This window comes from Mustela putorius, unplaced genomic scaffold (genome assembly GCF_011764305.1).
Source record: "Mustela putorius furo isolate JIRA1106 unplaced genomic scaffold, ASM1176430v1.1 tig00003853_pilon_pilon_pilon, whole genome shotgun sequence".
Taxonomy (NCBI): Eukaryota; Metazoa; Chordata; class Mammalia; order Carnivora; family Mustelidae; genus Mustela; species Mustela putorius.
In genome coordinates, this window is record NW_025422005.1 from 54,300,611 (window position 1) to 54,313,179 (window position 12,569).

Genomic DNA, 12,569 nt, shown 5'->3' on the forward strand with positions numbered 1-12,569 from the left:
CCCCTCCTCCTCCTCCCATATGCCGCTGCCTGCTTCCTCCTTAGTTGTCCGAGCCTACTCGAAAGGAACCGAAGATCGCCGGACCCCAGGGCCTGACGCCCTTCGAAAGGCTCCCGGGGTCCCCGGGGACCGGATTCTCAGCCCTAGCCGCCAGGGTGCCATAACCCTTCCACTTAGACAGCAGCCCGGCACCCAGATTCCATCCCTGGAAGCTACAAACCCCTGAGCTCCACCCACCCCTCCGGCCAGAACCCGGCGCGATCGCTTCCCTCCGGATTTCCACTGGGGGGAACGAATAGGCTGGAAGGCAGTTACAGATGCCGGGGGCGCCTTGCGAAAAACCGTGGTGTCCTCTAGAAGAAAGTCGGTTTCCTCCAGGACCTGCAGTTGGCGGCACAGCCCCGCTCCACCTGGGGAAGGAGGCGGCTCCCGCGAGTAGGGCCCCGGGGAGGCGCGCGGCGGGCACGGGAGCCGGGACTGGAACGCCGAGCGCCGCGGGGTCGGTCCGGGCCGGCGGCGCGTCCGGGTTGCCGCGGGAGCACAAGGCGTGCACAGCAGTCCTCTGCCGGGCGAAGGCCTGGCCGCCCTGCCTGCTGCCCTCTCTCCCGCCTCCCGCCCCAGAAATTATCTCAAGCGTTGCCAGTTTGATTCCAGAGCCCCACTCGGGTGGGTTCTTTTGTTTCTTTGTTTTAATGACAGTTCCCAGCTCTTGGGCATGTCATGCGCGATTAATTCCCTGGCTCTGTTGAAGGCAGCTGGGATGAAATTTCTTCTGCATCATCCTTTTGGGGATAATTGCTTATGATGTGACGTCAGCCGGATTGATTTTTCTCTCTTTCAAGAGAGAAAGGGAGGAGGGAGGGAGAGAGACTCACGGACGTGTGCGGAGGCCACAGACATTAACGTTTGGAATTCCTTCAGGGCAAAAGGCGATGGGAATGGGAGCTTACAAGTGTGCGGCGAAGACATCAGACTGCACGGAATTATTAACAAGTTTTTCTTTCAAAGAAGAAAAAAAAACCCAACCCCCTCCGCAGCGAGCCACTTAGGTGCTCCTTTCATGCCCGAGTCCCCCGTTAAGGTGGCAGCGTCTGATAATTAATCTCGGGTACCCAGCCGCTGCAATAGGCTTAAGAAGACGAAGAGGAGGGGCGGGGAAGTGCGTCACCAGGTGGGGAAGGGGCTGTGCGTTTGGTGACAAGCGGGAGGGGTGGGGGTGGAGGGGAATAGGGACGGAAAATAGGTTCTGTGTGCTCTCCCGGGGTATTGTGTCAGGAGATGCAGGCTGGCTACCATGTGACGCGGTCCAGAGCTGAAGGGATTGGCCGAGGCAGCGCAGGCGGTGCAGCTCGGCCGGCTTGCTGTTCCTCTCCCTTTCTCTCGCAGCATCTTCCTGGGAGCCTGTAGGTGAAGCGGCACCAGCAGCATCCATGGCCTGTCTTTGGGGTTAACACTTGTCTCCTTTGGCTTCAGCAGTGGACAGAGCAGACCTCTCGGCAGCGGCGTTGTGAGGACTTAGCTGGGACCTGGAATCTTATCCTCCTGTATTTTTTCAGACTCCTTGGAAATTAAGGAATGCAATTCTGCCACCATGATGGAAGGTAGGATGCTTTCTGCTGTGGTTGACTGGCTTCAGGCAAGGTCTGGGTAGAACAGCGTTGAAGAATGTGTGCAGCCTGGGTTTGTGGCTGGTCTAGAACCTGGTTGCCAGGATTTGCAAACAGAAATGCTGCAGTTTGCTTGCAGCAGACCAGGGCTCAGACTAATGGAATCAAACCACAAGGCTTCTGTTTAGCTCAGAACCTACGAGCTCCCAGCTCTTCTGGGGGTGGGGGGAGCACCTAAAGTGCTTCCAGGGAGCTGAGATAGAGCTAAGAAAGAGCTTGCAGAGCAAATAAGTTGGGAGAGAAGATAAGGTTTTCTGCTCTGGGTTCCTGGGACTACATGATTAAACATTTACAATGGAAACTTGTTTTCTGAAATTGACATTAGATAGGGGAGGTCATTGACAGAGTTATCCATGCTGTCGTTTTCAGTGAACTGTTTAAGTTTTTTTAAAAAAATTCTTGTAAGACATTTTTATCTCCACAATTTACATGTTATTGTTGGGGTAGGAAGTGCAGCAAATTTAGTCCATAAGCTATATAGTTACATGGGGATGTCATTGCAACAAAACGAGCAATATGAGGAAGATATCTGGGCCTCTTAGCCCCGGATTCAGGGTCTTATCAGGTTAAAAAAAAAAAAGATTTTGCGCTTCTTAAATGCATTCCCGTGCAATGATTCTTAGCCAAGCACCAAATAATTACTTACTGATTACCTTTTTGCATTCGATATTAAGTGTAAGAAGGAACTTTCCCTAGGGAGATGTTGTTTAAATTATATTTTATTCTACTAAATTACCCTTCTAAGCCTGAGATAGTTGACAACCAAGATTGCCTCAAAAAAAAGCTGCAAGCTGATTAAGAAAGAAGCAGGCAGCCCTACCCTGTCTTTGATTTTGTTTTCACACTACAGGATGGTGCAAAACTCCTGGCCTTTCCTAAGATGACAGGCAGAAATTTGTCCCCAGCCTGGATTTCACAATGCAGAATCAAGTGCATAATGGGTCTCAAATCAGCCATGAAAATGGCAGAGAGGCCACCTCTTAAGCCAAGGTCTGTCCTACAGATTTTAAACATTCCTTAGAAATTTACCAAAATGGAATAAGAGGAGGATGTTTTCAAAAAGCAGTGGTTTAGCCCACACTTACTTGGTAGAAATGAATTCTTTTTGCTCTCTGTGTCATCATGTCAAACACTGTTAATGTAATTTGGGGGAGTGAAGAATTCTACAGTCATGGCTCACAGATTTTAGAAAATAACCTTAAAAGAGAGATTGGGTATCATTTTGTTTTGGAGCCTCGTCTTGTTTGCAAAGAGCTCTCAAGCTAGTTCTTTAAAATACAGGTCTAAATAAACTGAAATTACTAATGCCCTGAGATTAAATCATTTTCATTAATTTGAAATGAATTTAATCTTTGAATTACAAGGCAAGACAAACAGAAAGAGTATTACTGATATACTTTTCAATTTAAACTCATGTGGATTACCCTTTTCAGAAAAAAAAAGAACAATTTTATCTCTAGAGGTAGTATATTTCTCCAGCTAAATTTCATTTGTAGCATTTCCTAAAAAGAAATCTGCATACATTCTGATTAGGTCTGAATCTTACACAGAGAAGTGGAAGATCTTTCATTTTCACTTCTTGCCTTGCAAACTACGGAGTTAAAGTGTCTTTTTCGAAGGAAGTCATATTTATTGACGCTCATTAACAACTCTCCTGGAGATATCGCTTATTGTGCCATTCCAGAATGTCAGTTGGTTCAAAGCCCTATGATAAGCTTATCTGAGCTGCCTAAACTGAGATGAGAACTGGAACAAAGACTTGTGTGGGAGCTGAATTAGCACTATCACCCTGGGTCTGCCAAATTCATCCAATGAAGGATGTTTTTTAGCACCGTTTTGAATTAGAGGTGACACTATAGATGCAGTTGCCTTCTGTGAGATCCCTGCAAAAGAAAATGGACAGGTGTTTCCATTGGCTTCAGAATATAAATGAAACTAGTCATTTTTATCTACCCACAGTTCCTACTTAAATGCTTTTCAAGACTTATTATCTTAATGGTTCAGTGACCTTAGAAAGGCGGGTAGGAACCTTATCTAGAGATCAATTTGCCTATCAACAGCCTTGGAACTTAGTTGCCAGTCTTTTTGATAATACATGTATGTTTCTGGTATTGCATCCCAGAATTTCACCTCTGTATTGTTCGTGTCAGGAAGATGTGGCGGAGCAGTTATTTCCACTTAACTCACCCCTAGAGGAAGTAGACTGTTCCATCTATCACAATAACCTTGGAAAGATAAGGAACCCCTCAAAGTCACCCTAAAATCCTGTCATGGAAGCCCTCTGCTGAAACAGCAGTGAGCTCTCAGGCTGTGTCACCCAACATTAAGATGGTTAAATGATGTCTCTCCTCAACTAGTACATTTCATCTACGTGCCCACACGCATACACAGGGTTATGCACACATGCAGTCGTCAACACATATACATTATTAAGGAAGGGAGAGACCCTACATTTACACTGTATATATTTCGACGTTCATCAAAGGGTTTAATTGTCCGCTCAGGAAAACATGGCCATGGCAACTTTTCAAAGCTACTTCTCAACTCTGTGTAAAACAGGAATAAACAAATATTCTTCAGAAGGGCTCATAGTTTAGTTTTGTGATCCTGTTTTGATGGAATCAGATACGGGCTCCATTCATTCAATGTCTGGTCGTAGATGAGGAACGTTACTACCTCCCTAGTGATGCTAACATCCCTGAAGGTAGGGAAATAATTCTGCAGGGACCTCACACGTGTTACCAGAAGTTTGTGGCTCCATGATTCCTTTCAAATATTTTCATTTAAAAACATATATTTTAATTTGATACTGGATTCGCTGATTCCTGCCGTCTTTATTTTTTTTGGCAGCGGTTGGTATTGAGTTCTGTCTTTCCTGAAGAAAGCCACATGATATGGAACCTTCTATATGAATGTGGAGGGAAAGAGGGTGAGCAAAGGGAGTTATTTGCTAAAAGGCGCATGTACTGGTTAAGCTTACAATGCAGTCTGTGTGATTAGGGCAACTCTTCAAGGATTCTGTCGTTTTCATGCATTCCTATTAAAGTTTGAAAAGGCCATTTTAGTTACCCCTTCCTAAGATAAGTGAAGCAAAGTCAGTGTTTCTTAGGACAACTCTATGTTTGTAGGGCAGCCTGGGAAGTTTTCCCTTGTCTCACAGAGCTGTCTGCAATTACCTATGCTTTTAGTTCCATAGTCAGGCTCTTAGGTACCGTCTTGGAAGGATAAGTTTTAGGGTGCCAGTGGTTTCATCCTATATAACAATTTTTAAAATTAACAAGTACATTGTTAAGGGGTTGCAGGATATAATTGTAATGTACAGGGTGATTGAGTAATTTTTGTAATATTTACTAAATAAGAGTATTCTGCATGCAGTCCTTTTTTGAAATTGTAAAAATAAAAAAATAATATTTTGAAGCAGAAAATGGGCAGAAAGGAATTTGAACCCAATTTCATTTTTTTTTTAGTTCATTCAAGTTCTTATAAATAGCATAAACCAAATTGGAGTTCTTTATTATGCCATGTATCTATTGCTTCCTTCAATTTTAGAGGAAAAACAATGAACCAGCATAGTCACCTGGATGTTTTGCATTAGCGTGTTTATCCCAGAAGACATAATTATATGGTTTTCCTGAATTCTAATAAATGGAGAAGAGGATTTTCTGGACCCAAGTTCATTTAACAACAATGCCTATATTTTTGATCCCTCATAACATTTTATAATAGGAACTTTAAAAAAAATTGTATCAAGATGGGCATCTTAACCTGACTGAAAACTAGGAGCTAACTGAAAACTAGTTTCTTGGGTGGTATATTCTCTTTCTCTCTCTCTTTTGAATATGAATATCCACAGACCATACCTTTTATTTATTTTTTGTTTTTTAATACATTTTAAAAAAGATTTTATTTATTTAAGTGAGAGAGAGAGGGAGAGTGAGAGAGTGAAGCAGACTCACCACTGAGCAGAAAGCCTGATGTGGGACTCCATCCCAAGATCCTGAGATCATGACCTGAGCCAAAGGCAGATGCTTAACCAATTGGACCACCCAGGCCATACCTTTTAATTCCTCATTAATGCTTTTTATCTCCAAAATTATTATTTATACAATTTCGAACAATCCTAGCTTAACTGAGCTTTTGTTGTTGCAATGAAACTTATAATAGTAAAGATTTTTTTTCTATCTAGAAATAGAGTTTTATTTATTTGGAAAACTCTTTGATCTGATGAAAAAGGAACAAAGCATTTTGAAGCTGGAATTGTTCATTTTCTAGTTAGCTAAGAAGTTTTAAAGGGAATGCTTCTAACTTCCCAGAAAGAGTGAAGTTATTTTGGAAAATCTTAAGCATGCATATGAGATTCTAGTACATGGGTCATGCTTTATGTAAGTTCTCTCCTTCCTTGAGGCTCTGTGTCAGAAAGAGTATTCTTATATGTGTAACTTCCCATACAATTCCAAGGGTCAACACTTTAAATCTCTAAAAAGAATATGCAGTCTTAAAAAGCTTATCTTAGATAAACCATTCTAGAAGACTCTGGACAATTCTTTCTTTTGGATTTGGCACATACATTACCCATGTTTCAAATAATAATTGCAGGAAGTCACCAACTCAGTTTTTATGTTCCTGAAAGTTTGTTTATGAATTGCTCACTTGCAACAGGTTTTCCCATAGGAATAATGATATATATGATTAGAGTCTCATACGAGATGTTCAAAGGCCATTAACCAAGGATTTAGTTGAAATACTAAATATTTGCAATGAAATGTGTGAAGAACAATACAGTTACCACAGTAAGTAGCCAGAAGAGAACAATGGGATGAAATAGGTTTTCAATTTGAAATGCTGGTATTTGTGAAAGGGAAGATTTAATTAGAGGACAATGAGGATATGGAGACACAATCTGAAGAGTGTTTTCAGGTATATTTCCAAAAGTTTTAGAGGGTTATGACACTGGATTTTCAATTATGTTTAATTTTACTTCCATTCTCACGGTTTACCTTTCCTCAATTCAATTTTATCACATGTACTACTGTTAAACTCTGATTACTTTCATTATATAAACTCACAAATGGAATTAATAAAAAAAGAGAGAATTTACTGAGATAATGGTACAGGAGTTGGAAGGGAGAAAATGTTGAAGGGATTACAATGGATTTGGGTTTATGTGTCTGAAATAGTCCCCGAGGAGAAACAAACTGAGATAGAAGAGAACTGAGGGGCATGAGAAGGGCAGGATATCCTTGAGGAGAAAGTAGCGTGTGTGGCAGAGGTGTTGGGTCAAACCAGTTTCTATATTGACTACCAAATATTTCTGTGGGCACAGGATGGTACGCTTACCAGGGGCAGAGCCACTAGGGATGAAGGTCAGACTCCACTGGAGAGGGGTCAGTCTCCATTTTTGGAACATGTATGACGTTTCACTATATCCACAGAATGTCAGGGAGATACTTAGAATCTCTATTGAAATACCTCATGTCATGTCACTTCCTTGTTTAAAAAGCTTCTTTATCTTCTCATTTCTGTTAAAGTCAATCACATAAAGGAGGCTGGCCACTCTGGCCTGACATGACTCTCCAAGCACACTGAGTGCCTTACTGCTGGTTTTAGAGTGTTTAAAACAGATACTTTCTTGCCTTAGGGCTTTTACTCCACCTAGAACACGACTTTGCCTATTCATGGAATAACTGATTTTCTTGTGGTCCCAGCAAAACCACCACCTCGTCAGGAGGACATCCCTATCCTCCTGTCATCCCAAGCTCTCAAACACACCCTGTGCCCCTACTACGTCTCAGTCCACCTTCTCTCCTCAGAGATGTATTTATGACTCATGGTCGTGTAATGGTACATGGGCTGAATTACTCCAGAGCTCAGCTCCACAAGGACGGAAATCTGGTCTATCATATTCACCTCCCATCCTTAGTTCTTGACACACAGTGGGTGCTTAGTATGTTTGTTCATTCATTGGAGAAGGGAGGAAACCAGATATAATTTCTCTGATGACTTCATATGGTGCATTGTAAGGTATTATTAGGGGTGTGATAGTCGATGTAGGAAAAATAAATGCTCAAATTTGTGTTCTCCCTGGAAAATAAACATGAAATAATTAAGAAAAAATAATGCATTGTTAAGTGGGATGTGGTGATGTACAGAAAATACATTTTGAGAAGCAAAAGAAAAGAAATGGTCCATTTGAAAATAAGTGTTTGGGTTTGAATCATTTTGGTGACTAGCTCCAAAGAAATGATTTTATAATGGAAAGAAATGAGTGATAACACAGCTATTCAAAGAAATTCCCAGAAAATCCCAGGAGCAGTACTGTGAATATGCTGTACATGTTTTTCCTTTTCTCTCTCTCTTCCTGCTTTCCTTTATTTCTGCCTTTCCTGTCTCCACTTCCATCATGCTTCTACCCCATCTTTCTCTCCCAGGGCTCTCCTTTTCTCTGGATTATGACCAGATCTGAAAACACTGGCTTCTAGAGGTAGAGTTTGACTTGGAATCTGGCAAAGTTTTTTTTTTTTTAATATTTTATTTATTTACTTATTTGACACAGAGAGGGAGAGATCACAAGTAGGGAGAGAAGCAGGCAGAGAGAAAGGGGGGCAAGCAGGCTCCCCGCTGAGCAGAGAGCCCAATGTGGGGCCTGATCCCAGGACCCTGAGATCATGACCTGAGTCAAAGGCAGAGGCTTAACCCACTGAGCCACCCCGGTGCCCCTGGCAAAGTATTTTTAAATAGATAAAGGAATGCAGGTGAATGTAATGTTGTATAATGCATTCATACAATGTGATGGTAAATGAGGTTTTTGCCAAATTATTGCTGATTGAGGAACTCCTAAGTCTTAGAAGCTCAGAATGGTTGCTGAATTTGTGTAGTCTGGGTTTTTTTGTGGAAAGAGCATGGACCCAGAAGTCAGACTTAGGTTTGAGTCTAAGTGTTGTGACTGTTTGGCTGTGTGCCTTGAGAAGGTTACTTTACCTTTCTGGGGTTCTGTTTCCTTGCAAACAAAATGAGAGAATTGATCTGCCTACCTCTAGAGCTTCTAGCTTGAAGAGTCTCTGGCACTCACTGAATGGTTTGGATTTCCCAGTCTTACTCCCTCCAAGGTTTAAATTGAATGATTGAGTCCTTTTCCTCCCATTTCAAAATGTAATTGTTCCTAACACAAAAATAATTCAGATGTATTACTTTCTGCCTTTCAGTGGCTACTCCTCCTCTGCTGTTCTTTTGCATCGATGCCCCAAGTTCATTTTGCCCCTTTTCAGCATCAGAAGACAGAGTGCAGTGATGCCACCCTCATCTATAGTCCTTAGAGCAGAGAACTGTCCGTGTGTTCATCAGAAATTGCATGAATTGTACAAATGTGTCCTAGGTGTTCGGCCCTGGTCTACATGCTAGAGCTTCAATAGTGAACAGCAGCTACAAGTTCCCGCCTATACAGAGCTTCCTGTTTGGTGCAGGAGAGATGGGAAAATAAAATGGAACACAGAGTACATTCGATGGGGATCAGAACTTTGGAGAAGAACTGAATGGAGAAAGGAGATAGAGGAAGTTGTGGAGGAGAGGAAGGAGTGGGGTAGATGGGATTGCAATCGTAAGGAAGTTGGGAATGGATGGCCTCACTGAGAAGATGTATGAGCAAAGACTTGAAGGAGGGGAGGGGGTGAGCAGCCATTTGGAGGAAGAGTCCAAAAAGGTGGGAGAAAGAGCATGTGCAGAGTTTCAGAACATGGGTAGAGCAGCAAGTGCTTCTGAACAAAAGGAGAGAGGGATGTTTACGAGGGGGACTCCAAGGTAACATAGACACCCGTGAATCTTCAGTGGTATGAAAACCAGTTTCCTTTTGCATTAGTCAGTTGGTATAAGCCTGTGTTATCCACATGTCTAGTGACAGCTGGGCATTCAGAAGCCTGGTGTTCTGAAGCTGGTTCTGTTGTGCCTCTTGGACTCATTTTTTCCACATATTTAAGTGAATGGGTGAATATCATGCTCTTCCCTTAGCTTGTGGTTCCAAGCCTAGAGTTAGAGCTGAGTGTTCAACTATAACTTGAAGCTTGAACATTTCCACACAAGAGAAATGGCCTCATGATAAGGGTGACTCCAGAATCAGAATTACACATCAATTCATGAATGTTTTGGCTATGTTTGACCTTCATTTTTATTTTTTGTTCATATTAGCTTCTTCTCTTGTGTATCAGGACTGGTAATTTAGAATTTTTAAAAAAGAACCATGGAGACTGACTCATGTTACCCATCTTTAACAGGCAGAATAATGAGTAAAATATTGTGCTCACTTAGGGCATTGTCATAAGATTGTCTGACTTGCACACACTTCAAACATTCCAAAATGCATCATTTATTCAAGAGGTACATCAGAGGTTTCTCTTCAGTGTCAGGTGATTTAGGCACTGGGAATATGACAAGGGAATAAAAAGGCAGCTGTGGTCTCTATTTTCAGAAGCTCAGAATCTAGTACATGCTATCATACACTTGTGTGCATATCCATTTTATTTTCACATCATCATCTCTGTGGGGTAGAAGGAACAAGTTTACTATCTTTCTTTCAAACAGAAAAGTCAGGCCTGGTGAGGTTATGTGACTCGCTTAAGCTGACCATCTTACCAAGTGGCAGAACCAGCATTTATGCACCATGTTTGACTCCCAGTCAAGTGGTCTTTATTTGTATGATAGTGTAACCATCATACCAGAAAGTCCTACTTGTATCTGAAATTGTTTGGCCTGGGTCTCTGGCTGACAAATGTACAACAGATTGACCAGATTGGACATAGTATTTCACAAGCTTTATTCAGTATGAAGCAAAGGATTTAATTAACAGATTATGATCCTTCAGATCAGCCATCAGCTTGAGGAAGGCCACCAAACACAGAAGCGGGCACCTTTCAGTGGCACTCACTGGTTTCCCAGAATTTTATAATGTGGAGGGATATGGGATATCGAATTTCACAGCTCACCCTCTACACAATGTTTTATCAAAAAGCCTGGCTCCCACAATAAACAAAAGCCCTTTCTCCCTGAGAAGGACACCTCGGTGTTCACTGACATTCTGTGAAAGCATGATGGTGTGTGCTACCATTGAAGATGAACCAATCTAGTCCAACCCCGTTTCGCAGTTGAGAAAACCAGAGCCAAATGAAATCACTTACCCAAGGATTTTTATTCTCTCCATAAGGGGACAAGTCAAAGTTTATTTTAGTAATGATTCCAAAAATGTGAATAGACAAAGACTTGGAAGCCATGGTGTCTTTCACGTTCAAAGGTGCTGGGACTGGTTGGGTGACTGCCCAAAGACACACAAATGAATGTGTCCCCAGGGGCCACTGCTCTGCTCCATCCACACACAATGTGGCCATTTATAGCTCTCTCCTGTGCTTCCATGTCTCATGCGTCTGCTGTCAGTGAGTCAGCGCTGTGTGGAGGGAACAACTGGGAATTGAAGGGGCTGGATCTCCTGACGAGCTCTATGACCTTGAGTTAGTTCTGAAACTGCTTTGGCCTCAGCATCCCCATTTGTAAGGTAGGAATGACACTGGCTCTCTACCCCACAGAATCGTGAAGCTCTAATGAGATAATAACTATGAAAACCTCTGAAGAAATGTGGTGCCCATGCCAGTGATTTTCTGATGACTCTCTCTCAGTTTGATTGTTACATGTGGATTCTTAACGTTCAGTGGCCAGGCATTACTGCTTGCTATTTGACCTGTCAAGTCGATTATTGCTGTACGTCTTTTGCAGTGGGACCTACAGATTTCTCTCCTCCCTTCACCATACTGTTCATTACTAACATATTCTATCATTCTTGATTCTCAGTGGCCAGGGGTTACAACTTTACCTTTCTTGACCTTGGAAGTTATCACCAATCAGTCTCAAACATCATGTTCTCTGGCCTTGGCATCTGTCTCACCATCGTAGTCCAGGCCACCTCTACTAGTTGTTTGGAATTGGCACATGGGATGATACAACGTTGCTTTCCCTACCATGGACAGCTTCCCAAAGTTGAAGAACTATGAGTAAAACTGGGTTGTATGTCGTCTCTCTCTGCACCCAACCTTTACAAATGCCTTAGAGTATCACGGAAAAGTGGCATGCTCACAGCACTAGGGTTGGTAGCAATGGTAGAAAATGGTCTATAAGCCCTATAACAGGTAGGACCCTTCTCTTGTACTATAGACTTTAACCACCAAGTTTTTCTTAGGCTCCGAGGGCCTCCCGTTCAAAGGATTGTGTCTACCAGGTAGTCAAGCCCCAGGCTGTGCTTGGATTCATTCCTCATTTCTCCTTCCAACTTGCCACACAGCAGTTGGTCCTTTAGAGTTATAGATGATCCTTCCTAAAAGATCTTGGCTCTGTTCTCTCCCTTTTATCCTCTGCTACCATACCTGATCAGACCTTACTGCTTCCCATCCATGCACCTCACAGCCATCAAAGACATCACTTTCCCCACCTGCCTTTGATTTTTTTTTCCCATGCCTCTAAGATGAAGCTCAAATGCTTTTGTGTGTGGTGTAACACTTTCACACACCGGCTACCTCATCTCTTCAAAAACACCTTGTACCAGCCAGACAGTAGCTCCTTGCTTTTCTCATTTCTTTGTATATGCTATTCCTTCCCTTATCTACATGGGCATAGTCTGCTCTGATCATTCAAGGTCAAATAGAAGTGGCCCCTCTTCAATGAAGCCTCCCCATATTCTCCGTGTTGAAAGTGAGTTGCTCCTTGAGCTCACTTAGCTCTCAGTTCTTGCCCTCCTAAGGCCACATATCGGAAGGTTTAAGAGCACTGGCTCTGGAGTCAGAGTGACCTAGGTTAAATCTCATGTATGTAACCTTGAAAAGCTAGTGCATCTGCTTCCTCATCTAGAAGATGGAAGTGATAATAACAGTA

General features: G+C 42.5%; 1 protein-coding gene across 18 annotated transcripts in view; it reads left to right on the forward strand.

The window, feature by feature from the left end:
- The first annotated feature begins 565 nt into the window (after positions 1-565).
- The window catches only part of SGIP1 (SH3GL interacting endocytic adaptor 1), a 214,293-nt gene continuing 202,289 nt past the window's right edge, over positions 566-12,569 (forward strand). For 4 of the 18 annotated variants that reach the window (XM_045064692.1, XM_045064694.1, XM_045064695.1 and 1 more), the window contains exon 1: positions 1,226-1,601. In XM_045064692.1, the coding sequence (XP_044920627.1) occupies positions 1,592-1,601 (10 nt within the window). In that variant the 5' untranslated portion in view covers positions 1,226-1,591. Of the gene's footprint in view, positions 667-1,219; positions 1,602-12,569 lie in introns of those variants that run through there. The other 14 variants (XM_045064688.1, XM_045064687.1, XM_004762955.3 and 11 more) reach the window with 7 other exon arrangements.